The sequence below is a fragment of the Melospiza georgiana genome, chromosome 5 (assembly GCF_028018845.1).
Source record: "Melospiza georgiana isolate bMelGeo1 chromosome 5, bMelGeo1.pri, whole genome shotgun sequence".
Classification (NCBI taxonomy): Eukaryota; Metazoa; Chordata; class Aves; order Passeriformes; family Passerellidae; genus Melospiza; species Melospiza georgiana.
This window is the reverse complement of record NC_080434.1, coordinates 47,208,717-47,236,508: the sequence shown is the minus strand read 5'-3', so window position 1 is coordinate 47,236,508 and position 27,792 is coordinate 47,208,717. Positions and strand designations below refer to the sequence as shown.

At 40.0% G+C, this 27,792-nt stretch overlaps 1 protein-coding gene across 1 annotated transcript in view; it reads left to right on the top strand.

Annotated features, from left to right (window-relative positions):
* Positions 1-24,978, top strand: part of KIT (KIT proto-oncogene, receptor tyrosine kinase) — a 55,040-nt gene extending 30,062 nt beyond the window's left edge. The window contains exons 6-21 of the mRNA XM_058024135.1: positions 405-594; positions 1,248-1,363; positions 6,570-6,684; positions 7,860-8,053; positions 9,139-9,245; positions 9,343-9,469; positions 9,728-9,832; positions 9,926-10,036; positions 11,691-11,841; positions 13,636-13,724; positions 14,076-14,203; positions 16,904-17,026; positions 20,567-20,678; positions 20,772-20,871; positions 21,506-21,611; positions 22,724-24,978. Of these exons, the coding sequence (XP_057880118.1) occupies positions 405-594; positions 1,248-1,363; positions 6,570-6,684; positions 7,860-8,053; positions 9,139-9,245; positions 9,343-9,469; positions 9,728-9,832; positions 9,926-10,036; positions 11,691-11,841; positions 13,636-13,724; positions 14,076-14,203; positions 16,904-17,026; positions 20,567-20,678; positions 20,772-20,871; positions 21,506-21,611; positions 22,724-22,849 (2,000 nt within the window). The 3' untranslated portion in view covers positions 22,850-24,978. The remainder of the gene's footprint in view (positions 1-404; positions 595-1,247; positions 1,364-6,569; positions 6,685-7,859; positions 8,054-9,138; positions 9,246-9,342; positions 9,470-9,727; positions 9,833-9,925; positions 10,037-11,690; positions 11,842-13,635; positions 13,725-14,075; positions 14,204-16,903; positions 17,027-20,566; positions 20,679-20,771; positions 20,872-21,505; positions 21,612-22,723) is intronic.
* The last annotated feature ends 2,814 nt before the right edge of the window (positions 24,979-27,792 follow it).

Genomic DNA, 27,792 nt, shown 5'->3' with positions numbered 1-27,792 from the left:
TCTAGTATGCTGTAATAAATGATTTTAGCTTGCCTTTTTCATAATGTTTCTTTTATACCAGACAGTTAGCAAGTCAAATTTTTGGAAAAATAGAAATACCTGAGTAGAATCAAACACATGCTTGCATTTTTCCGAATGCATATAGAAGGTATTTGTCACCAGAAGATGGAATTATTGGTACTAAGGCACTCAAGGCTGCTTTAAGTTCTGTGCCTAATGCTATATATAGCTAGTAATGTTGGTTTTGGCAGGTGAGGGTTTAAGTACTGATTTGCAGATAAGGTCTCCTGTTTCACACTTGGATGTTTGGTCACCAGTCTTGAAGTCATCTGAGTGTGGTTAAAGTACTCACAAACTTCTACATGGCCCTGAAGTTGTTTTTCTTCTCCTCTTATGACAATCAGCTAAAGGATTTGTCCGCTTGTTTGCGACAATGAATACCACAATAGATATAAATGCAGGACAAAATGGAAACTTAACAGTTGAATATGAGGCATATCCAAAACCAAAGGAAGAAGTCTGGATGTACATGAACGAAACATTACAGAATTCCTCAGACCATGATGTCAAGTTCAAGACTGTGGGCAATAACAGGTAATATGCTTGGCTGTAGTGTCGATTTCACTCTGGAAAGAGGAAAGTGGGGATGGTGAGAAAATTGTGACAATAAAAGATGTAGTACGTGTGACTTGCCACGGTAACTGGTGCAGTCTGCCGACCTGCATTTGGAGCAGCACCGAGCTAACTGCACCATCTGAGGACCAGCATGCTGTTTACTCACAGCTCACCTGCATTCCTGTCCAATAAGCAAAAAAGAGAATTAAGGTTGATTGTGTGCAGAAATGTCTTCACTGCCACAGCAGAACCCAGCAGTACTCTGGAAAAAAGCTTATGTTTTTATTTCTGCTGTGCACTGTTCTCTTCTGATCCCTTGTCTTAAAAAATCCAGTGAAGCACCTAGAACATGTGGCCTGGGTTGTGAATCTGAGTTCCTTCCTCAGTGAGAAGAGGAGCAGGTGATGATGCATGCATGGTCTGAGCCTGAGGCTCAGCTGCCACGCAGGCACACATCTGGGTGTTAGAAGTGCCAAAAAATCTGGATGTTGGAAGTTCAATGGCAATCATAATGTAAGATAAGAGTGTTTGCATGGATGTCTGCAGAAAATTCCCTCCCTATTTTCCATGCAGCAGTTGCCTGTTCAGAGCAAGTTGTGTGTGTTAGTAATGCTTAAGTTTTTTCTTTGCAGTTACACAAGTGAACTTCACCTTACACGCTTAAAAGGAACAGAAGGAGGCATTTACACATTTTTTGTGTCCAACTCTGATGCCAGCTCCTCTGTAACATTTAATGTCTATGTGAAAAGTAAGTAAAGTGAACAGTCTGAAATATTTCATTATCATAGTCATTGTATTTTATACAACATAATGTATGCACAAGATGTCACAGTGTGGTTCAGCATATGAGAGGCTTTCTGAAGTGAAGCACATGCTGGAAAACTAAATGTCAAGATATAAAAGTGCAGAGTACTCACACAAATCCACCTACTATCCAGCATGACCTTATATTCTAGCGAATGTATTCCAGAGATTACCAGAGAGCAGCTAGGTTGTTTATACAGAAGAAAAACCTGTAGCACCTGGAAACGTGATCTCAAAAATAAGTATGTATCATAGACCTTTTATAATTTGAGGTGGAGCAGGATACACAGGGATTATAATTTGCATTTTTGGCAACCAAGCTAAGCTTTTAATTGTTCTTAATTTGTTTGAGTTGGATGCAGAGTTTGAAAGCTTGTCAGGAGAATTACTCACATTTAGATGCCTTTTGGCATCTAAGTACTTCTGTATAATAGTATAAATCACCATTGTTTTAGAGAAATCTGCATAGCTTTACAAATGTGTTTGTTGTCGTCTTTGGGACATGCTTGTTAAGACAGAGCACTGACCTCAGTTCCAAATAGCATTCTTCAAGACAAAAGATAAACATCAAAATTAATTCAATGAAACCTTCAGAAAACCCTGTGTTTAGCAGAGCCCTCCTCATAGAACATTTCATGCGCTCAGCTGACAAATATTGGCTGCTGCTAAAGGCCAGGCTTAAGGAAAATTAAACCAAGAGGGACTTTGAGCCCAGCAGGAGGAACCGTATCGAAAGTAAGTGGATGTGCTGCAAATGCAGTTTTGTGTTGCTGCTATGCTTAGGCAGCAATGTGTCCTTTTCCAAGCACAGTTTTATGTAGAGGATTGTCAAGCCTTCCACAAATGCATCAAGTCCTTGCTGTTAATTTCTGAATTCTTCTCATTTATCATTGAAGATCAACATTTGTAGCATCTCTATTTGCAGTGACATAGTTTGGATTTAGAAATGTCACTTGGGCTCCTTTCAGAACATGGTATTTCTTCCTTCATCTATGAATGTTGACACTTACATTGTGCCTTCTATTTCCTAGCTCTGATTTCTGAGATAAGGCCACTGGTGATCTCAGATCTCCTTTGTCTCATGAGTGAGCGTGGGTCACAGTCATGAGGGATACCTCTAGTGTGTCAAAGATTAATGGAGCAAAATGTTGAGCCAGAAGTTTTAATTTCTCTGAAGGAGTGGGAGAAATTGCAGGTTGCCTATAATCTGGGCACAAGAACTAAAAAAACTATTTCACAGTTTTGGCATCATCAGGTGTCAGTTCTCAATGCAGATCTCCATGTTGCTGCTTTTGAGGCACGTGCTGCTTAATAAAAGCTGAAAATCCCTGTGAATTATGGTTAGGAAACCAGACCAGGAAGAGAGAATAGAGAAGTGGAATGGACAAGGCGAGAAGGAGCGCAGACACTTTTGTTCTTCTAAATGGTTTGTCCATACAACTGGCAGCCTTCTAGTCTTTTTCTTTCTTCAACTACTGGTCTTGTCAGTAGCAAGATCAGTCTTGGGATGCTGTGGGGACATGCAAGCAGTCTCATAGAGTCCACGCTGATGTGCACTGTGGCCCTGGGTGGATTGCAGCCATGACTGAAGCAATTGGATTTGATGCACTTGACTCAGAAAGTTTCTTTTGGCATTTTGACTAAGCTCCTGTAAACATTTTTTCATTTTGAAAAAGACAGATTAATAGATTGGTCTGTCTAGGGGTTGTTTTTAACAACAGCAATCCCTAGAAAAGGGGTTTTTGCTGGCTTGTAAAATGCTCAGCATTTAGCTGTGAAACACAAACTGCATGGCAATGTACCATATTATTTGACATATCAGAGTAACTGCCAAAGGTGAGTCATATGTGGATGGGTCAGATCTGATCTAATGGTGTGTCCTCACCTGACATTGTTGTCAGGGATTTTGCATAAATTGCTTAGCTGTAGCTCGTGATGTTTACATGTCTGGCTTGGGCATGTAATCAGCAGAAAATAACCAAACAGGTAAAACAGGATTCATAATCAGGAGAATGCCTTCACGTAAACAAATACCGATGCTGAAGCATTTGCTAAAAGACATGACAAACCAAGTGCAGAAGTACTTGGCTTGGATTTAAACATATTTACCAATTGCATATGCCAATCTGAAACAATACTAAATTGCTTTTTAAATTGTGTAGTAATTAATAATAAATGTATAGAGGTAAGCAGCTCTAAAATTAGGAGCCAAAAAGAAAATTACAGCTTGACAAGCAGCATACTGTACTCAATTACAATTAAGAAAGTGTGGAAATCTCCAGAGTGGCAAGGTATTGTGTATCTAGTAATTAGCAGAGGGATCTTCCAACTAGTAACTGAATTTAGTGCAAAATAATATCACAGCTTAATTATAGTCAACAAAACATTATCTATGCAGTTAGAGCTCCTGCTGCAAAGAGAAAACTGGTCATGGATCCCATGAAGCCAAGCTCAGTTGTTTTCCTGTCATTGGACTATGCAGTGAACCATGAGGAATCACCATGATATTATAAAAAGATTTGTTACAATCCAGAAAATGTAGCTCCAGCAGGAAGAAGCTCTCTTTTTGTCTGGGATGACTGACAATACCTATTAAGTGTTACTTTTTAGACATTTACTTCATTAACAATGAAGGAAGGGAAACTGGCAATAGAAAGCAATTAAGTACAGAATTCCATTATACAGAACATTGAATTAAAATAGAAGTGACCTCTTATAAGTCGTCTTTGATATATTCAGAGTCAGCATTAATAGAAGTTGAAAAGCAATTAATAAACTTAGTGAAATTAGAAGTTTAAGACATTTAATGCCTGATTACAGAAGGCTGTATGTATATATGCTGAGCAATATAATAAAATGTTAAATATTTAGGGGGTTAAAGTCAGAACAGTTAGCAACATCTAGTCATTAGGAGTCTGATAGCAGGAGGGGTAATTAGGCAGTGCAAGTCATAAAATCTAGCACAGTAAAATCCCTTTTAAAAAGAAGATATGTGGTGACAGCGTGGCATGCATCTGTTTGCAAAAGCCAGGCCCTCTTTGCTCCAGCATCCCCTGAAGTACCTACAGGCGTGGTTGAGGAAGGTGCTCTGGCTGCCAGAAGGGGCTGCAGGTGCTGAGATGCATGGCCTGAGCTGGCAAAGGAGCAGCCAGTGGTGATTGCTGTAGCAGCTGTCTCAGCCCCCTTGGGTACTGGTGTGGGGGGCTCTTTGCTGCCTCAAGTGAAATGCATCCCTTAATATCTCTGAGCCAGAGGGGCTTGGGAGCCCTCAGTGCTGGTGGGAGAGGCTGATCGTGCTAATTGCCACATCAAAGTGCTCCACTGGGCGCATGACAGGCAGAGCTGCTCCTAGGTCAGCACTTCTCAGAGGCTGCTGCAGCTCAGCTTCCCGTGGCAGCAAGGCTGGACCGCTCTGCCTGGGCTGCACTGCCTCTCATCTCCTCACTCTTGCAGGGTGAGTCCATGGGGCTCATGGCCACGTAGACAGGCTTTTATTGTGCTAGGTTTTTACAGTGGAAAGAGCCTAACTACTATGGGCATTTTTGTTTCCCTCATTCAGCTTCAGATTGGAGACCAGCTCTGGCACTGTACTTTTTCCATGGCTTAATGCACAGATGCCTCTTATATTTGACTTCTCAGTGCTCTCATTTCTTGGGTTACATTGTGCTGTGATGTTGCCTAAAACACAGCATATAACTAAACAAAGAGCACATGGGTTGTAGTTTAGCTAACTTCAATTTCACAATCCAGCCATTTTGATTGGAATTTCAGAAATGTGAATTACATGTGTTCTGTGAGCACTGAGGCTGGGTGAGATGCTGTGTGCTCTCAGAAAGTTCTTCACCAAATGAGTAATGCTGAAAATCAGTCTCAACATTTTGCAACAATGTTTGGTTCTTGGTGTTTTGTATAAAACACAACATGCAGATTTAGAAATGAAAGAACATTCAGTTCCTGCTACATGAGTCACGAGGAGGTGGTGTGTGATTGAGAATATACGTGTGCTTTGTTGACTCCAATTTAATCAGAGAGTAGAATATTCATTAAAAACTAACGCTGTGCAGTCTTCGTACATGGGTTTCATCTGAAATAAATCTGTTTTCCCATTGCAGCCTATACAGCTTCACTTCTTTCTAGAATTAGGAGTTCATCTTACATTTCTGTAAAGCCATATTAACTGATAATGGGCTCTTAACTTGTATCTGTCAGGTGAGCAGAATCATTGCAATGTAATCTTTCATAGTTTCTTTCATTAACTTCTGTTTGGGTGATTTTGCAAGGAAGCTAAGGTTGTTAAGGGAAGTAAGGTTTCAGTTCCATCAGAAAAAAAAAAAAATCTTGCTGTGTTGGTGGTACTCTTGGCTGAAGCCTATGACACTGGACTAATGACTCTGAAGTCCACCTGACTGCACGTGTTTCCTTGAAACAGGGACTTCTAAACCAACTGCAGGACTAACTCCTGTGCAGGATGTGACAGAAGGCATTGGCTGGATTAATTGCTTTCTAAACTACCAGAGCAATCACAAATTCTCATTTGGAAAGCTAATACCTTCAGCCCAGATTTGGCTTCCTCTGCCTGCAATGTTTCAGAGAATCAGGCAGTTGGGCAGTTCATTATCTTATAGAGGTGTGTGTCCTCTGTTGGGAGGCTTGCACTGGTTGCCTTGCATTGTGTTTCCTTTCCTGGCTGCAGTGGTAATATTGAATACACAGGGCAGATGTAAGAGGGATGTGGTTTGACAGATTTAGTACACTCTTAACTGGGAAGAAACTGTCCTTTTTACAGATGGGTAAAGTCACACTATGTAGGAATGGGAACTTTACCATTGTTCTAAGCACACACTTCTTTGGGTTGTTTAAGCTCTTAGCTTTGGTGGTTTAGGATCCTTCATCAAACCAAATACTCAGGGGAGATGAGGTATTCTTGTAATGTCCAGCCCAAGCATTCAGTATAAGAGCTAATATTTTCACAGATGTTAGATTTTTGCAGGATACTGGTTCAGACCCAGACATCCTTGAGCATAAGAAAGTCTTGCTCACCTGAGTGATTGCATGGATTATGAGGCACACAGGTTGCTGATGTGAAGAGCAAATAGTAGTGTACATTCTGTGTTCCCCTAGTGGGTGACTATTGCTTTTCTTTATTGCAGCAAAGCCTGAGATTCTCACTCTGGATATACTTAGCAATGGTGTTCTCCAGTGTGTAGCTGCTGGATTCCCAGCCCCTACCATATACTGGTACTTTTGCCCAGGAACTGAGCAGAGGTAAGTTAAGTAAACAACAGTCTCCAAAGGTTGTTTTAGGTGCAACACATCCAATTGCTAACTACAAATTAAGAAAATGAAATGACTTGGTTACATTCAAATGTTGCATCGTGGTTTTCATGCTTTTTGGCATGGCATTATTTGCAGTATTTTGTGAGAATGCAGGGATACATTTCATTTTTCTCCTTTGTATTCTGTCCTTGAAAGGGGAATAACCAACACTTGCTGTGTAAAAGTAAAAGATAAAGTTTCTGCTGCAAGCTAGTTATGGCTTTTATCAGCTTGGCCCCAGATGACACATGTTCTATATGCAATTTCACAGAATGGCAATCACAGAATCACTTGTGAATATGGCTGTTATAATTTGTTTTACTGTGTAATGAAGTAATTTTTCCAGACATAATGTAATTAGATTTCTGTTCACATGAAACATATGACAAGTAAACAAGTCCAGTGTTGCTATGAATGAAATTGGGTGTTTTTAAAACCAGGTGTTTATAAGAAGATTGTAGAGTTTCCCTGTGAAGTGAGTGAGCATTTGTGAAGCAAGTTTTCAGATTTTGCTTGACTTCCCCCATGGTTATATAATACTAGCAAGTAATGGGTCTCCTTCCCACTGGAGTAATGTTTTAAATGTCTGAAATAATTATTTCCTTAATGATTTCAAATAATACCTGTTTTAAAATCTTAAATGTGTGCTTATGTAGTAAATATGTGACATATGAAGGAGAAGCAACATCTTGAGAGAAAAGAACTGTCTGTTTTCTGACTGCATATAAGCTTCATGGTGTTCATGTATATCATGGACTTCTTTTGTGCTGTAATTAGATGATGCTTGGGAAACATTTTCAGAAGTGGGTAACATACCACAACTGCTTGATAATGAAATTGAAAATGTATGTTGAATGGTATAAAACCCATAGAGAAGTTACAGACCTGTAGGTATGTGTAACCAAAAGCAAATGCAAAGACATCGTGGTCTCCAGTTGGGCCAGGCTAGGTGTATGTATCCATTTTTCCCACTTCATACAAGATAGGAGTCACTGTGAATAGGCTGTTTCAGGGTTTAGATCTTCAGCTGAAACCCTTTGTGGACCAGAATTGTTCAGTTCTCTGTTGGTCTGGCACTCCAGGTAGCAATCCACTGCAGGTAACTGTCAGTATTTTTTGTCCAGGTGTTTTGATTCACCAACAATATCCCCCATGGATGTCAAAGTTGGTTACACAAATTCATCAGCCCCGTCATTTGAGCGGATCCTGGTTGAAAGCACCATTAACGCCAGCATGTTCAGGAGCACCGGCACCGTGTGCTGTGAGGCCTCCAGCAACGGGGACAGGAGCTCTGCTTTCTTCAACTTTGCTATTAAAGGTAACAGCCACAGAACACACAGAACATGGGTGGTGTGTGGCTCTTTCTGGAAAAGGATTTTAAGTGGTTTAGCTGTGAGAAGGTTACAGTACTGTGGCTGAGCACATGATAACATACTTCGTTGCATGTTCCGCCTGTCAAAGTCTTGCTTTAATTTCTCAATGACTATTGTGGTACTGTCTTTTTATGGCACCTGTTCTGCAGTGCAGTAGGTAGGTGTTTTTTTCTGTCTATGCAGCACAGAGGAAAACCCCCTACAGCATTACCCTGACTTTCCTCCTCTCTGTCCCTTTTGTTTTCCTGTTTTCCTGTTTTGACTATTTAGGCCATCACTTCTTTTTTCAAAGAAAGATTGCATTTTATTTCAGGTTTTTACAATGTCTCAGGAAAAATGCAGTCCCCAACTTGCCTGGAGCCTTAGTGTCCTGCTGCTATAAAAGAAGTAACAACAACATGCTGCAAAAGGGCTTATGAGTTTTGTAGTGGTATTTGTAGGTTTGTGGGGGAGAAGAAAAACCCACTAGAACATAGATGATTTTAAATGTGTTTGTAAAGCTGTACTCTTCTTTGCAAAACCAAATGTTCTGCTTCTTTTTTTTTCTGTTACACCCAGATATAACATACAAATAAATACACCAGATTTGGGGCAGATGGGTTGTAGTAGAATTGTATTTCTTCACAACTTGGCACAACCTCTCCTTGTAAAGACTGTGCTGTAGTGATCATGATTAGGTGGGGGGCAAAGGGGAGGAGAAGAAATTGGGACTTCAGATAAAAGCTTCTTTCTTTAACCTAACTTGATTGAGATCATGCAAACCCCTTGCATTAACTGATCTTAGTGCCAAACCCCCTGAATTAATGAAGCTGAGACTCCAAAGGCATCGAACTGCATGGTTTCTGTGCCAGCTCCGTCTCCCACAGCTCATTCAGGAAAGACATGCTGATAAACCTGGAGCACACCTGGGAAAGTCAAATCCCCAAACTGTATTTCAAAAAGAAGAGACAAGGAAAGGTTTTCACCTGCATCTTTTTAATTTAGTTTTTCTTGTCCAGTATTTTTAGGAGAATTTTCTGTTTCTTTTCAGAGCAAATCCGTACACATACCCTTTTCACCCCTTTACTAACTGCATTTGGAGTTGCTGCAGGACTGATGTGTATCATAGTTATGATCCTGGTGTACGTATATTTGCAGGTAAAATCAGAAGCCCCTTTGCCCTTGCCAAACTAAACACGTGTGTGAGCTACTTGTTGAGTCTTCAGTAGTAACATCAGTTCTCTTTCTTTTCCAGAAACCCAAGTATGAAGTTCAGTGGAAAGTTGTTGAAGAAATAAATGGAAACAACTATGTTTACATAGATCCAACACAGCTTCCTTATGATCACAAATGGGAATTTCCTAGAAACCGTTTAAGTTTTGGTTAGTTTAGATTTATTGAACTTCATCTGCAAGGTGGAACCTTCAGGTCTCATATGAGACTCTGGTCAAACACAGCAGGGTTTTGTCACAAAATTGTTGCACAATTATGCAGATAGTGATAATTGCTCATTCTTGCCTTGGGACAAAAGGCAAGCAGGCATATCTGCAATAGCTTCCTTGATATAATAAAATAAAATGTTGAGCCCTACAGGAGGAAGTACTCAAAGTTGTTACAAAGTATTTTGTTTGCTTTATTAGGTAAAACCCTTGGCGCTGGAGCTTTTGGGAAAGTTGTTGAAGCCACTGCTTATGGTTTATTTAAGTCTGATGCTGCTATGACGGTGGCAGTAAAGATGTTGAAAAGTAAGTTGCTGTAGTATATTACAGATATACAGTGTTTTCTCTCTTCCATCTGGCTGGTGTGTTACATACTGAGTGCTGTGCTTTGCCTTTCAGCCAGTGCCCATTTAACAGAGAGAGAAGCCTTGATGTCAGAGCTCAAAGTGCTGAGTTACCTTGGAAACCACATTAATATTGTGAATCTGCTTGGAGCTTGCACTATTGGAGGTGGGGTTATCTGCAGATTGTTGATTATTTCTGTTCTTTTCTAATTGCCAGGAGGATGGACTTTTTGAGGAAGAATCCAAGGTGCAGTTCTAAGTGTAGAAATGATAAATTTCATCTTACAATCTTACATTTCATGCCTAGACAGGTTGCAGATCATCATGATTATCATCTGTGGTTTACTGAATCTAGATTTTAGACTCATCATAAAACCAATAGTAAGACCAAAGTAGCTGCAGCTAGACAGGAAGGTTGCTTTTATTCTCTTTCATGTGAACCATTGGGTGCTTTCTTCTTGAGAGATAACAAAACGTACGGTGTAAATTTTCACCTCCACCACACTGTTCCTCATTAATGAGAACTCTTTCCTTGTTGGTATCCAAGGTGAAGTCAACAGGCTTGTCTTCTCTAGTCTTCCAGCCTTCTGTTTAAACTGCAAATGTATCTGTCAAGGCACCAATAAAAGTACAAATTCTAAGCAACAGAAAGTTGAGAAAAGTAATTTTCCAAAAAAAGCATTGCACAACCATAATGTTTTATATTTAGTATTAACTTCATAAGTTTGTTTTCTTACACAATAAAACTACAAAACTTACAGCTAGAAAATCTCCTGAAGTGTCAATAGAGTGATAGATACCTGTATTTTTAATTTGTATGCATTTTAATATGAAAGATGGTATTGATTCTTACACATTTTTCAAAGAAAAGAATCTTGTAAAAATTCATAGTTTTAGGCAAAGGCAAAATATTTCTCACAATTAATGATTTAAAAATAGGATGAAACAGTTTTGTTCAAGCATCCAACTAAGCCGACTCACGGGCCCGATTGCATATCTCTCTTAGTAGAAAAAAAGTCTTGTCTGTAAGAAAATCACACCACAGACACTTCTTTTGCTATTGTGAAAGCTATAATTTTTAACTGCAGAAAAATGGAAATAAACCAGTGAAGTTAGGAAATGATGGCACAGAGTAAACTTAGAGATGAAATAGCACGCGGTGTAATTACTTATTCAAGGTCCATAGCTGGAGTCATTCACTCAAAAGACATATATTTGATCTATAAACATTGATGCTGAAGATGACTTGATTCCCTTTTCTGATTTCATTTTAATATTCTAAGACCTTGTGCAATGTAGTTTTCTGTGGCAGCAGGCTGTTCTGTTAGAATGATTTTTCCTATTATACTGCAGAATATAACACTCTACATCATTTCCAAAACATTACTGAAGGAGTGTGAAGCTCTACTGTAAACAGAAGTGAATCAAAAGGATTAATGTTTGAAGCTTGAGTTACTCTTAACGTTTGGAACAAATAACTTCCTTCAGGAAGTGAGCAAAATCAAACAGATGTGTCTGGCCAGAAACATTATCACATGAAAAAAGAGAAAAAGACTTATTTGTTTAATTTTTATACAATGCTGTGCTATTGAGGGGCAGAACATTAATTGGGACACAGCTTTAGCTGGACCATAGTTGTTCATCTGTGAAAGGGAGGATGCTGGGTTACTTATCTATAACTTTTCAAGTCTAGACAGTGCTAGACAGTGTGATTTTTTAATAGTCCAGCCTGTGTGCTTCACTGAATGCTAGCTTTATGTAAGGTTTTCTGCTTTGAAAACAATACTCACCAGCTTTCTAAACCTTACATGCATCTACAGGGCCCACTCTGGTCATTACAGAATATTGCTGTTATGGTGATCTTTTGAATTTTCTGAGACGGAAACGAGATTCATTTATTTGTCCAAAACATGAAGAACATGCAGATGCAGCTGTTTATGAGAACCTTTTGCATCAGTCAGAGCCTGCAGCGTAAGTATGACCTGCTGAAACGTACTTGTGTTTTTAGAAGATAGGGAAGGAGGAGAAATCAAAGTTTATTAGGGATAAGAGGTGTGGAGAAACATTTAATGCAGCAGGCTTTGAAGACTCTCTGCTGCACAAGAAAAAAATTTAATTAAGAGGCTATTTGTTCAGGGGGTGGTTTATTCCAACAGTGTCATTATATACAGAGTGGATTGTATGTGCTCTTTGTTTTTCTTCTTTATCAAATTTTCTGCAGTTATTTCATGCACCTCCTTGGCTCCAATTTTTTGTACATATTTATGTTTATTGCTATTAAACTTTGGTAGTGCTTATTTGGCACTTCAAATGACAATTTCCCCAGTGTCAGGCCATTAGTACCCTGAGTTCTCCCAAATTCCTACCTTCAGAAATGATTTTTTAAAAATATCAAACCAGTGTCTTAAAATGTCAGTAGCAGGCTGCCACTGACAGCTCACTGTGTTTTGTGGTGAAACAACCTGTCTCATGGCTCTGAGATTGCTCTTGCACTTAATTTTCCTGTATATTTTTAACTGCTGTGTTTTATATACTATCCCAGAGTTCTTTCCAAGGGCGCTTCCAAGCAGATTTCCTTCCATTTGCAAAGTGAGAGCTTACCAAAACCCTCGGGCCATTAAAATACCTGCCCATTCTAAATTTTAGTCTTTTTATTGCCCCAGTGGGCCTGTTACTTTGTGTTGGCAGTCGAAAAAGAAGCAGGCCGACCCAAGGAGCTGGAAAAGTTCTTTATCCCAACAAGGCATAGTACTGGTGAAGCTGTTTGTGCCATGGCAATAAATGGGTAGCTGGGGATGCCCCAGAGAGGTTGAGACCACTGGGGTGATGAACATAAGGCTGTGATTTGCCATTGGAGGGGTGCTCTCTGTACAGTGAAGGGATTGTGCTGTTTAAGCATATTGAGTTATTGTAAAATGAGTTTACAAACGGCACATTGTAAACTGAGCTATTAACAGCAGAGTATTTACAAGATTCTCGTGTTAGTACTTACTGCTGCTGAATGTGTCAGATGTGTTTCTGGTGGTAACTAAAGCTATTGGTGATCTCATTGCTCCTTCCCATGTTAGGTCTGTGGCTGCATTTATTGTCCTTAAACTAAGCAGATGTTTCAGGCTAAGGAAGTATATGAATTCTAATGGTAATGAAGTGAAAAATGCCAAAGTACATCCGTCATTTCCAAAGGTGCCTAAACTGTATTTATAAACCATATAGTAATGAAAATCTGTACATTTGAATTATATATAGCAATAAGAAAATTTAAACTTAAAAGAATCTAGCAGATGGCTGTCCGAAGACTTGGCTGATCTTTTGAAATAGATGTGAATGCCCTACGGAACTTGGGAATTTCTGAATTTAACATTTTTTACCATTTGTCTTCTGCATTTCAATTGCCAGTTGAACTGCTGAAATAGTCTGGTAGAAGTTGGCCTAAGCAGAAAAAGGAAGCACTAGCAGATCCTGTAAAACATCTGGATGTTAATATAAAGAGAATGAAGTCTGTATAAACAGTATTTATATGAATGGTTTTGTTTACTCACCTGAGCCAAACTCCAAACTTTGAGGTGTACCATTAACTGTACCAACAAACCTCTCTTTCTGTACAGGCGTTTCCTCATTTTTTTTCACACACTCATGAATTTCCAGCTAACTGATCATCTGTAAATCAATTATTCAGAAGGTTGGCTTGATGCTGGCTTTTTGTTTAAATAGCTTTTGAGATCTTTTTCACTAAACTATGTTTCTTTTGTTCTGCTACCTCTACAGTGATGTTGCCAATGAGTACATGGACATGAAACCAGGAGTGTCATATGCAGTCCCACCAAAGGCTGACAAAAAACGACCTGTGAAGTCTGGTGAGTTCAGTGACAAGGAATTCTGTTTGCTGATAGGAGTGCAGGAAGACAGGCTTCATGCCTGTTCAGTTTTAGCATATTTGTCTTTTGTGAATGGGGACACTTAAAACTCAGTAATTGGTGTGAGAAGGCTTGAAAAAGAACAATATGCTGAATTACAGTGTCCTGTATTTCTTCACACTTAAATGGAATATCAGGATTATTTTTCCTTTTTGGTGATGGGCTATTTATGTGATTCTAGACTGGTACTTACTAAAATTACTGTTTTGTTTAATGTCAAAACAACTCTGCGTGATTTCTACATGATTACACTCGCTTAACTCAAAAGCTGTTGTTGTTTACATTGTGTAGGATCCTACACTGATCAGGATGTTACCCTTTCTATGCCGGAAGATGATGAACTTGCTTTAGATGTAGAAGATCTGCTAAGTTTTTCTTACCAGGTGGCAAAGGGCATGAGCTTCCTTGCCTCCAAAAACGTAAGTTCAGAATTTTTCAGTGATGGACAGATTCAGTAGATTTTTTTTTGTCACTTTCAGTCTTTTAATGGGATCTGTGTGTTTAAATGGCGAATACTTCTATGTTCTTTTCAACAAGCACTGCAAACTGATAGGCTCCCTCTCATACCTGAAGCTTTACATGGTGTTGGAGTTATGTACAGTGCTTATTGGCCAAAAATGATGTTTTATACCACCTAAAACAGAGGTCAATGTGAAGCAGTGTTGTTGTATATCCACTGCTGTGGGTAGTAGAATCAGTGCCATGGTATCTATTTGCATGAGTTTTAAACAGCACTGCACTTGCTACTTCTCTCATGCAGAATACTGCCTTAAAGAGGGGAGGTATCACATTGTGTGCTCTTTTTGTAACCATGGCTTAATACACAGGAGATGTCTTGATTTTTAGTTTTCTGGAAAGATAAGATCAGCTTAGAGACCCACAAAAAATCTTCATTGACTACACTGAACATAATAGACATTCCTCTGGGTTTCATAGGAGAGGTATTGCATAACAGAAAGGGGTTTATAAAGAAGTCTTAAGTGCAGCATAATTAGTATCTCCCTGTGGCTATTCTTGCATTTTATTGCAAAAGTGCCATTTAACATGTAAACATTATAACTAATGTAGCTACTACAGGTGCACCTTAAATAAAGTACAAAACCAAACTTAGGCAATTCAAGGAAAGGAAGACAATCCTGGAGTCCTGTGTTGCTATTGGGAAATGTATTTTGAATTCTGCTCTGAGGAAAGTGCACATTAAAACTTGCTTTTGCACTTGTTTTTTTTTTTTCTCCCACTGCTCCTTCTTCCAAACCAAAGCATAAGTTCCCTTTAGTTTATTTTTCATCTATCAACACATTCAAAACAGGCCTAACATGCAAACATATCATATTACAGATGAAACACAGATTCACCACGCTCCTGCATCCTTCACTGTTGAGGACATGCTGTGCTTAGCACACTCATTCTGTATTTCTTCTGTTTTCCTAAAGAGTAGCCCCTGGATCCATTATGTATCATTTGTGGTGACTTTTTCTTTATAGTCCTTCCATTTTTACAGACACAGTGGCATTAAATGGCAGCAAAGGCAGTAAAGAATGTAACATCACCTCACCTTGAGGATGGGAAGTAATGTGCAGTATCGCTTTGGCAGTGCTGAGTTAACACCTATATCACAGAATTAAACTGCAGTGCACTAATGTGTTACTGGTCCTCTTCAGTTGTGTATGCTTGCACTCTTTGGGCTCCAGCAGTTGAATTAGTTAATGCAGACTGCTGTGGGCTGGTAGATAAGGTGCCTCAGATTGCCTCACAGGCAGGAGGGTCCATGAAGACCAGCACACAGAGTGCTCAGCTGCTGTTCCACAGCTTGTCAAGGCTGTGCAGGAGTTGGGATAGGAGCTTGTTCTGGGAGGGCAGCTGCCTTAAGCACTCGGTGCCTTCATCAGAGCTTCCTCCCTTAGACAAAGTGTCTATATTTAATGCAAACTGCACTGATTCTGGAGGAACAAGGCAGAGCCATACTGACTCTTGGCAGTTCCTTTGCCTTGATGCTTCAGTGCTGTGTGACAGCTTCACATATGCAAAGTGCAGAATGCATTGTATACAGAGGTGAACGGGAGTCTACCAAAACAGTGGAACTAGTAAAAATGATTCCTTATGTAAGCATGCTAAAGGGACAGAGATTGTTACTTGTGCAAGGTGCAGTTACGTTCTCAGCTTGATTTTCATAACCTTTGATATTTTAGGTCATTTTTTTTGGCTAGAAATTCCAAAAGTTCTGAATTTCAAAGAAAAAAGGAAAATTGAACTCTCTTCAGTTATATTTTAGACAGCTGTGGCCTGCATGGTACATACCATCAGTAAAGCTGAAGGTTAATACTCCTCTTTCCAGATGAAAGAAATCATTTAGTTAGAGAATCACTTCCATTCTCTAGCAAACACACATGGGCTCCACAGTTTTATACAAAGAAACACAGGTGCTGGGAAACTCAGACACCCTTCTGGAACTGCAGTTACCAACACATGCCCACTTCTAAAGTAAAAACTGGAATACAAGGTGCTTAGGTCACTGAATGCATAACCATCCGTTGAAAGATACTGGCATGTGAGAATTTCCATATTTTAAAATACTTAAGTCTGCTTAACCTGTTGTAGGCACATAATAATTCAGCTTTTCCAGATGAGTATTTCTGTTACAGGATGCAGTTTCTGTGTTTGTGTGCTTTGAAGTTGTTACCATAATTTCTCCTATTTTCACATTTTCAGCTCTTCTATATCAATGACAGAATATTGGGAATATTTTGGAAACAAATCACACTTTCCCCTCTATTTTTTCCTGTATTAGGAAACAATTCAGTGAGGATTTTGATAAATCAGAACAAAGTACCTTAAATTTTAGCTTAGAATGTGAAACACTGCAAAATTCAATGACTGTGACTGATATTTTCTAAACTAAATGCATAGACAACCTTATTACTGTGGATTGATGTAATTATTGTAAAGATACGAGATCAGAATGTTTACTCACCTGAGTAAGCTTATTAGCACATGGCTTCATTTTGATTTACAGCTTGCCTTAAAATGCATAATACAGTAAGTTACATAGCTAAGTAAACATGTAACCAAGCCTGTTAGGGATATTATCAACTAGTTTTGTTTGTTTGTCTATTATTTAGTGCATTCATAGGGATCTGGCCGCAAGAAATATTCTTCTAACTCATGGTCGAATTACAAAAATCTGTGACTTTGGCCTGGCAAGAGATATAAGGAATGACTCAAATTACGTGGTCAAAGGAAATGTAAGTATACATGGTACTTAATACACTTGTTTTAAGTTAAGTAAGTTCCTGTTGTCTTGATGTGCAAATAAAAGTCTTTTTTAGTTAGATGGAAATCTGGATTTTCCAGTTCTGGTGTGTATATACATATCTCTGTGTTGGCTAGGAGGGGAAGTTTCTGACATAGATGTGTGTGCTGACAAAATTCTTAGTTTATACTTGTTATTCTGGAAAATATGTGCTCATAGCTGAATGCATGTTGTAGTGAAATAAATGTTTTTGCTGCACCAATATAATGTCCAGTCTTCTTATTATACATGAATGTACTCAAAAGTACTGCTCTGTAATTGCTAGTTTTGACATGGAAATATTCTAGTATCCCAGTTTTTGGATTTAATTTTAATTTTGGAATTATTTGGAAACATTATCCCTGTGCATTGCACTATTTGTCAGTTTTTGAAATAGTTTATTTTAAAAATATCTAAATAATCAGGGTTTTGCAGCTTCTCTTTTTCTGTAAGGGAGCACTCAGACAATGAAAACTGCAGTGTGAATTTACTGATTAGAGCATCAATGGGAGGCAAAAACATCTTGGTTTTCTCTGATTCAATAGAGACATCCTAACCTCCCTCGTATGTGTAACAAACACAGCTTTAGCTTGCAGCTGTAGTTCAAACCCTGTAACAGGGTTGGAACAAGACACTATATTTTGATGAGGAAAGTTTAAAACCTCCCATGTAGAAGAGTACCGACCTCACAAGTACCTATTAAACCTCTGGAGGGGTACAAAGGCACTTTGAAGTGATGCAGATTACCTTGGCAGCTCTTGCAGTCCCCTTTAAAGTGCCAGAGCAGTAAAAAGAGCCCTACTACAAAAGAAAATCGAGCTTCTCTGTGGTTAAGCTGGGGAAGTGTTTATGAAGTATAGGTATTTTGCTTCTCAAACTGATTTATGCTGCCTGGCTTAGTGTTCTAAGTCTGTGTCAGATAGGTGCAGCCAGCTGCTGCCTTCAGAGTACGTATGCTTTCCCTTGCACAGTTTTTCAAAGGAGAAGATCCCTGTTCAGCAAGGCAGCCCTTGTCCCCAGTTCAGCTGAGGGCTCCATGATCTTAATGATGAGGGCTGGTCATTACTTAGGGGCTTGACAGCACATGAACTAAAGCTTACCTGTCCTGCCTTTGGCAAGCTGATAAAGAGAGAAAATGGCACACCTGAGCATCTCTCACCAAAGGGGTTTGCCACTCAGATAACTTCAGTCAATCCATGGTACCTCAGGTATGACATAACTCTGGTGCTGTGCTGTTACCCAGCAGGCCTTGATGTCTCAGGTACCTACAGCATCCTTATTTTAGGCTGTGAGACAGGTTTATTGGTTTTCTTCAAAACAATGTCAGTACCAGCCACTGGTTCAGGTTAGGGAGCAGTAGGAGCTGAAATGATTCATGAGTGCCTGCTGTGACAAAATATTGAGTAGTGTTTAGTGTAACCAAGCTACTTTCTGGCTCAAGGTCAGGTCAAGAGCTGCCTGATCATAAAGGGTCCTGGGAGTAGGAAGTTTAAACAGCAGCTTAGGAGGGAAGTGTGCAACTGAGTTTTATTTGTCTAGGTTATCCATTAAGTTTTCTGAGTTCATAGAATCACAGAATCATAGAATGGTTTGGGTTGGAAGGACCTTCTAAGATCATCTAGTCCAACCCCACTGCCATGGGCAAGGACATCTTTTCACTAGATCAGGTTGCTTAGAGAGCCATGCAATCTGACCTTGAACATCTCCAGTGTTGGAAATGTTGCCCAGATGAAGTATCCACAACCTCTCTGGACTACCTGTTCCAGTCTCTCACTATCCTCATCATAATTTTTTTCCTTGTTTCCAATCTAAATCCATGCCCTTTCAGTTTAAAACCATTTTTCCTTGTTCAGTCATCACAAGCCCCAGTAAAAAGTCTCTTTCCATCTTTGCTGTAAGTCCTCTTTATATAGGCCACAATGAGGTCTCCCTTCTCTTCTCCAGACTGAATAACCCCAGCTCTCTCAAACTTTCTTCACATGAGATGTGTTCAAGCCTTCTGATCATTGGGAGAAAGAAGTCTGTTTTTTCCAAAGCAGGAAGAATGTTTAGGACAGAGGTCTGACCAGCTCCTACAGTCAGACAAGGAAAGGGCAAACCAGGGAGAGGAAGGTGGAAGCAAATGCAAAGGCTTCCTGTGTCCTTTCTTCTGCTCCAGTTAGCATTCATAAGGGATCTTTCCATTTCCACACACACTTAAAAAAAATTCACAGAATCATAGAATTGTTCAGGTGGTAAAAGACCTTTTAGATCATTCACTCCAACTGCTAACCCAGGACTACCAAGTCCCCTAAACCATTTCTCCAAGTCCCACATCTAACATGTTTTTTAAATATGTCCAGGGATGGTGACTCCATCACTTCCCCAGGCAGCCTATTCCAATGCTTGACAGCCCTTTTGGTGAAGAATTTTTCCTGATATCCAATTCAAACTTCCCCTGGCACAATTCAAGGCCATTTTCTGTGATCCTGTCACTTGTTGTGTAGAAGAGACAGATCCCCACCTTGCTACAGCGTCCTGTTGGGTAGCTGTAGAGAGCACTAAGGTCTCCCCCAGCCTCCTTTTCTTTGGGATAAATGACTCCAGTTCCCTCAGCTGATCCCTGTAGGGCTTAATGTTCCAGACTCTTCATTACCTTCTTTGTTTTTCTTTGGAAACACTCCAGTACCTAAATGTCAGTGTTGTAGTGAGGGGCTCAGAACTGGGCACAGCACTCAAGGTGTGTCCTCGCCAGTGCTGAGTACAGGGGACAGTCACTGCCCTGGTCCTGCTGGCCACACTATTGCTGACACAGGCCAGGGTGTCATTGGCCTACTTGGCCACCTGGGCACATCTGGCTCATGTTCAGCTGCTGCTGACCAGCACCCCCAGGTCCTTTTCTGCTGGGCAGGGTCCACCACTTGGCCTTATTGAACCTCATACAACTGGCTTGGCTCATAATCCAGTTTGTCCAGATACATCTGAAGAGCCTTCCTGCCCTCCAGCAGATCAACACTTCTGCCCAAAAATATATATATTAATATATATTACTTTATCTGAATTTAAATTTTTCTACTGATAGACTAAGGAGCTAATGCATTGACTAAAGCCTTGAAGCATCTTGACTATGTCAATCTTATTTGGCTGCCTGTGCCAGCCAGTCCATCAAAGTAGACTTGCTTACATGCTTAAGTAACCATGTCATGATCACTTACATTATTTTCCTCTGACTTCCTGATATCCTTTATTAATTAGACAGAAGGAGTCAAACAGTATTCAGAAAATCAGAGTGCAAGGAACAGTATTTATTTGCTTGGTGGACCCACAGAAAGATGGATCACTAGCAATGCAGCACTTGGAGACTCTAAAATGCTAAAAGTTTCTTTTTGGTTGGATGCTTCTTGATTTTAAAAATACTTAATGCACATTAAAAAACAGAACAGGTTGATTTTACCTTGTCAATTCTTTATTCCTTATATCTATTGTCTAAATTTATTCCCTCTTCCCTGGAAAGGCTCGTCTTCCCGTGAAGTGGATGGCACCTGAAAGTATTTTCAATTGCGTCTACACCTTTGAGAGTGACGTCTGGTCTTACGGGATATTGCTTTGGGAGCTCTTTTCTTTAGGTAAGCTCCTTCAAGATGTGTACTTCATATCTGTTTCATTTGGGGGTTTACTGAAGGTGCAGAAATCATATTGCTCACCTGCTCTCTCAACAGGAAGCAGCCCCTATCCAGGGATACCTGTGGACTCCAAGTTCTATAAAATGATCAAAGAAGGATACCGGATGTTCAGCCCTGAGTGTGCGCCACCTGAAATGTAAGTGAGCAACCAGCACCTCCAATCGTCCAAACAACAGTAAAGATGTGAAGAAAGGGAAGCTTCTGTTCTTGCACTAAGGCTCATTGCACTGCCCCATTGTAATTTTTTAAAGTTATTTTCATGTTTTAAATAATTCATGTACTCTTAAGTAGCAGAATTCACGCCTTTGTTGTTACAAGGAATGAAATGCATTCATGCCTTGTGCCATCTAATCACTTTGTCATGGCACCTGCTCTCTGTCAATAAATTATTGACAGATCACAAAACATAATTAAACATTTTTACTTCAGATAAAGAAGTCAATGAGATGTATCACCAGACTGTACAGCATCTGCATTTGTGCTTTACTTTCTGACAGCAAGAGGGCTGGCTACTGATCTTCTTTATGAGACATTCCTAATTCACTATTTTGTAAATGGATTGGCATTTACAAGCCGTCAAAGAAACTATGTCCAGAGCCTCCCATTAGTGGTGTGTTCTCTGTTGTCACAAACACAGGTCTTAGCAGCAACATTCCTGTTCTTAAAGTCATTTAAAGAAGATGCAATGCTTTTGTTTCAAATAATAATGCAGGAGAGATAAGAACTAAGGATTTCTTCATGAGCAGTATTTAATTTTGGTGTCTTTACAGGTATGACATAATGAAGAGTTGCTGGGATGCTGATCCCTTACGGAGACCCACATTTAAACAAATTGTACAGATGATAGAGCAGCAGCTTTCAGATAATGCCCCCCGGGTAAGTTATGGATTAAGCAGTTTCAAGCAAGATGTTACACTAGAGCTGTGAGAAGGAGAGTCCAGGCACTGCTTTTCTGGTATTACTTATGTAGCTTTGCAGCATCACTCTGGGTAGTAAGAATGATGTTTGGGCTATTCCATTAGGCAGTATCTATTTAAGCCCATACCCAACATTTATTAGCTGCAGAACATTTTTTGCATTACTGATGTTTCTCACTTACAATAGACCTGTCACAACAATTTTGACATTACAAAATGCAACAGTACTGCATAAATTCACCTTATCCTAAACTATGAAAAATTCTGTTAAGCTGGGAAACATCCCAGAAATAAATACAATTAGTTTTTATTAGGAAAGCCATTGGATGAAGGGGTGGAGCCTTTGGCACTCTTTTGTATCTTCTCACTTCCCTCCCCTAATACATTTACATAACCTTGGAGGTATGTTGTGACAAATTGTGTGTGCTGCTCTTTCAACCATTCCATGGCAAAAGCTTATTCTGAGCAGGCAACTGGAAAAAACTGTCCAAAGAAAAACTGGAGGCACATCCTAAACCTGGATCATCTCTCTCCATACCTTTGTGTGTTACTAGGGTTTACAAAAGTACGTTTAGACCTGACTTAAAAATATAGCTTCCTTTTACTTTCTGGATGCCTCGTTTGGGAAGAGAGTACATGGCTTCCTGACAATTTGAGAAAAGAGGAAACTGAAAGCTGCTGGTGTTCGATTGCATCCTGTAGTGTATTTTTGGCAGGTGCAGGCATTACTAAAACAAAAGCAAGAATCTGAAGGAATTATTAGTGAGATTTCTGGGGGAGCTTAGTATAACCTGAGCTATTTCTTTTTTTTGAGCTCAGTTGAGATTTGGCATGCAGTTGGAAGCTGCAGTGGTTGTAGTAACTGAGATTGAGCTTCGTGATTCTTTAAAGTAGCAGTTAAGCCCAAGACCTTTTGACACTGTTTTGATTTGCAAAGAAGTTCCTGAGCTGGAGCCTTTCTACAGCAGTATATAGTACAGGGTGGGAAAAGGCTTGGGAAAGGAATGCTCTCCAAGAATGTGTGAAGGGAGCAGTCTGCAGAGTATTGACACCAGTGTTTGGCTTCTTCAGGTTTATGCCAACTTCTCAACCCCACCTTCCAGCCAAGGAAATGCTCCAGATCACTCTGTGAGGATTAACTCGGTGGGCAGCAGTGCTTCCTCGACTCAGCCTCTCCTGGTACGCGAAGATGTTTGAGTGGCATGTGACGAAGAGGAGATCAGATGTGTTAGCTGTTTGTATTGTGCAGGGGCTGAGAGAGGGACAACTTCAGTAATTTCTCTTTCTTTTACTCACTACTACCACTGTGTAGCTGAAATGTTGTTGTAATACTGTCCTTTACCATGCACTGTTATACCTAAACTTAATCTGCTGAGCACGGTTACAGGCGTCATTGCAGTGTTAATTGAAGCTGTATATATTTTGCTATATTGTGTGTATTTGCAGTAGAGAGCCAGATGTGAAAAAAACATCTGACTAAAGAAATCATAAACCAGGCTGTGGAATTAGATGACTGTAGATCAAACCAAATCTGCAGTGATTAGTCTCTGGATCTGTGCCTGGAATGCATACAGTCATTTTCTAGTTAATCTTGTTTCTCTGAATTTCTGAAATAAACAAGTATTAAGTTAATGGTTTTGTAAACCCTTTTCCACATCCAGCCAAGCCTGAAAGGCTTTCTCAGGCAGGTATTGGAGGCCAATGAGGGTGCTGTATTTGTCTGGGAAAAAGAGGTGAAGGAACCAAGACCCTTCCAAAGGTGATTTGCACAGCTGGAAACCCTCCTGGGAGCTCTGGGGTTTAAACCAAAGGAGAAGGGAGGAAGAGTATGGATTTTCATTTTTATTTCCCAGCTGTGCTGTCAGCCTTGCAGACCAGTTGCACTGTTTCCATGGATATATGCACTACTTCCCACCAGGAAGTGCATTCCCTGCCAGGATGAAGCTGCCCATTGCTGGGTCTCACTCCACCATGGAACCTGAACTGCTTCTGTGGCCCTCTGCCTGGGGTGCCCAAAGACTTTAACATTTGTTTTGCTAATAGTGGCATCTAAAAGTGTTCCCCAAAGATAGGTGGGCCCTGCCAAATTGGTCAGAAAAGAGGAGGAAGGCTGCTTCCAGTAAACTGTGTGTACGGAGAGGAGGCCGTTTAACGAGTCATCTTATCTAATGGAGACCAGAGAAAAATAATGCTCTCCTGGGGGCCCTTTCCTTATCTTGTCCTACCCAGGTGAATCTTTCCCACAGGCAGTCATGGATAGTGTTAACTAGAAAGGGCTATTCTCCTCCACCCCAAGTTGTTTCTTTGGCAGTCCAGAGATGATAATGAAGAAGAGTCTAACTGAGAAGTGCCAAATGTATAAATGGCATAAAACAAAGAATCTTTTCATTCATCTTTGAAAGACATGAAGCTTTGGGGTCAGAATCTGTTGAGCCCAGGGCTGTGCTTAAAAGTGTTTTCTAACCCCTTTTCTTCCCACCAGGAACACTGCTGGTTCTTGTCTTCCTTTGTTTCTGACCCGTAAAGTAAAGGCATTGAGAGAAGTATTTCTCAGAGGCAGAGTACTACTTGAGTATCTATTTATTTACAATGCACTTAAGCACTCTGTTACTTACTTTACCAGGATTTTGGTTGAGTTTACATGCAATTCAAATGTGTAACTAGCTGCCCAAATACAAGGTAATTGTAAATACACACGCTGGTAGTATATTTTGGGTTACATTGAATACCGCGCTCCTTCTATGACTGTGCATTTGGTTTGTTGTTACAGGAATCCGTCTTTCAGAGTTAAATAAAAAAAATTAGCCATTTGCACTGAACTTACTTAGGCTGTTGCACCTTTCCAAAGTTAGCCATTTGTTTGGATGCACTCTTATGCATACTAGTTGTTGAGCATTTTGAGTTTAATGCTATAAAAGCTCTTTTGTAACGTGTTGGCTTTTGGAGCAACTGTAGACAAACTAGTTGTTATAGATGTCTCGGTACTTTACAGACACTTAGCTGAAAGAGGTTTGGGTTTTTTCGTTCTTGAAATTTATATTTTTATAATTTGGGGGGGTTTGAAACTTATTTTGCAATGGCTTGGTGTTTTGACTGGGTTTATGCATTGTTTTTGTAAATATGGAAATGTAGCAATAATGTCCTTTTGACGATTCTCAGTCCTTGAGTCTCAAAAATATTTTTTTATATATATATATGCAAAAACTATATGTATAAATATGTAAGTGTTTGAAAGTTTATGAAACACTTATGGATATGTTGCTCAGTTGTAGAATTGCAGTTAAGAAAAGTTCAAATAAATCTGTAAATATGTATTCAAATGCTAACAATGTGTATTATGTTAAAACTGAATATTTTCATGTAAGTCTTAATAAATTCCTGGGTTGAAGCAAAACCTCAGTGTCTGGCCACACACAGGTTCAAGTCTGGCATTCAGAAACACTTTTGCAAATACCTGCCAAAAAATTTTATTTGCTATGCAAGTTTTTTACCTGTGAATATATGGGACAAATACTTGAAAATTCCAGTGGAGCTTTGTTCTGGGAGAAAATTGCATTTAGAAGATTGATCTTGTAGTCTGTTGGTGCAGTTGATATGTCATAAATAGTGTTTAAAATTAAGATCTCTCACTATTGCTAAAGAAGTGGTTGCAGAGGGAATTGGAGCCACTCAAAGGCTGCAGTGATGCTGAATATTCCCCCTTGCTTAAAGCCAAGTACGTGCTCTTGGCCCCTCTTTCAGGCTGGCATGAGAGCTCGTGCTGGACTGGCCGAGTGCTGGGAGGCAGCAGGAGATACCTGGGGCTGCTGCACTGGGAGGGGTCATGAAGGGAAAGCTGCCCTCGCTTGAGCAGGTACTCTGTGTCTTAGTGGGCGTCCCTCTGACGTAGTTACTCCAGGTGTGAAATCTGTGACTCCCCATCTCACACTTGTTCCTGTGCTGCCTAAGGGTTTGCCTGCTTGTTACATGATTTAATTGTAGTTATGGAGCGTATAAATCTCTAAAATTACCCTGCTAAAACCCCTACTAACTTATATGGGAGACAAACCTCAACCATTTTGGTCCTTAAACATTCCTGTTCTGTCAGCAGACCACCTTGAAAACCTCCCCTTCTTCAGCTTCCTTTGTAAATCAGCTTCCTTTTTTGCTTTTTCTTCTTCCACACAGGTCTTCACTTTGCTTGTTAAAAATAATTAAGGAAATTATAACCTGGTTTTGTCAGGAGCCATGAGATACAAGCTTTGTTAAAACTGGCATTGTCATTGTTTCTCATAATGCTTCAGAAGATACCAAGATGGTGTCTGATATGGAACCATTTTTTTCCTATCTTGTCCACCGCCCCCACATTCAAGCAGAGTAGAGTTCATTCTGAAGGATTCCTGCAGCTGAATTGTACAAATAATTTGGGAGTTCTCATTTAGCATAGCCAAAGGAGCTATTTTATGCATTTATTTGGTTATCACATCATTAATTTTATTTTCCTGGAATGTTTCCCATTCTGAAACACCCTAGGATATTGCATCTCTGTTTTCTGAAAAAAATCTTGCTCCTATTTTCTGATTACAAGGCTCGCAGTGATTACCACTTTCATTCCTGCTCATGGGTCAAACAGCCCATTTCCTTCTGAATTATTTTATTGTGCCAGTTCTAAGCAATAGCTTTCATCGAAAGGCCCATATTGACATTTCATATGTCTTTTATCTTCCCTTCAAAGCATTGTTTTACCCAGCTATAAAGAGCAACCAGCACCATATTATCATCATGGACCATCAGGGCCATGGACTGTCGTGGACCAAGTATCTGAAGGGAGGGTGCAGAAACCTGGTTCAGGCCAGGGGTGCCCAGTTACAGGACCAGAGGCACTGGGCACAAATGGAAATGTGTAAGTCTCCCTCAACATCAGGAAACACCTTTTTTTTTTTTTTATTGTCCCAGAGATTATGAATTTTCTGTGCTGGGAGATAATCAAAAACCATGTAGACATGGTCCCAGGCAAGGGGCTTTATATGTGCCTCCTTAAGCAGGGGAGTTGGGCCAGATATCTGCCTTAAAACCTCAACCCTTCTGTGATATTGCAGTCAGCCAAGGGCACTTTGGAGAATCTCAACTGTAACATGTACTCAGCCAGAAGTAGGAAAGAAAATCCCTCCTTTACAGTGAACATTAGAGAGTGACTTGTCCTCTGTTCACTTTACTAGCTAGAAAAGAAAATATTTGTGGGCTCTGTGGGAGAGAAGAGGAAAGATCATGGAAGCACTAGGGTATACATGGAGTTAGTGATCAGTATCACATGCATCACCACCACATTTTTCTGTTTCTGGTTCTTCTTTAGATCTCTACATAGGTCTTTGGGAAGGCAAATGGAGACATGTTGCTGGGCTAAGTCACCAGCATATGAACATTCACACCCTGGACCAAAATATTCACACTGATCACTGGAGAAGTTGGACAACAGCATCCTTAATTCTAGTGTGTTGGAGGCTGAAACCCAGAGAGAGAAATGTTTCCATCTTCCTGCATATGGATTAGGGAGCTTTCTACTTGTCCTGTAGGGAGGTCTGAGTCTCAATAGAGGAGAAGGAACAGTTGCACAGACTTTTTAGCTTCTGGTTCAGAACCTAAGTTGTAACAAAAATGTGATAATCTACTCTGCAGTTCAGTTGTGGCTTACAGAAACTTCTTTAACTATGAGTAATGGTTAAAGATGACCTTCAATTGCTATGTTTCCTGTGCACTAATTTCTCAGAAGATTATGCTGTAAGTAGTCATTTTCTGTCCAGAAATTGCTCTGAAGCTATGTTTCCTGAAAGATTGTCCATATTTTTAAAATTGATTATCATTCATTCTTCTTGGTGAGGATCCTTATCTGTCAGTTGCCAGCCAGGCAGCAGAGATTATTTACTAGCTCCAGTCACTTGATTTTTCTGTCTGTGCCCCAGAAATCGTTTTAGCTAAGTTGTGACAGGCAGCAGAAACCAGTATAGCCCAAAGGGCCTGCTTGGCTTTGTGTGTGCTCCCCCCAAGCACTGTCAGCAACATCAGATAAGGGCTTTGCATGGCACATTTAGCACTACCCAACCACCAGGTCCCCACACGGAAGGCACAGCATGTAGCTTCCCTTATAGACCAGAAAACATCAG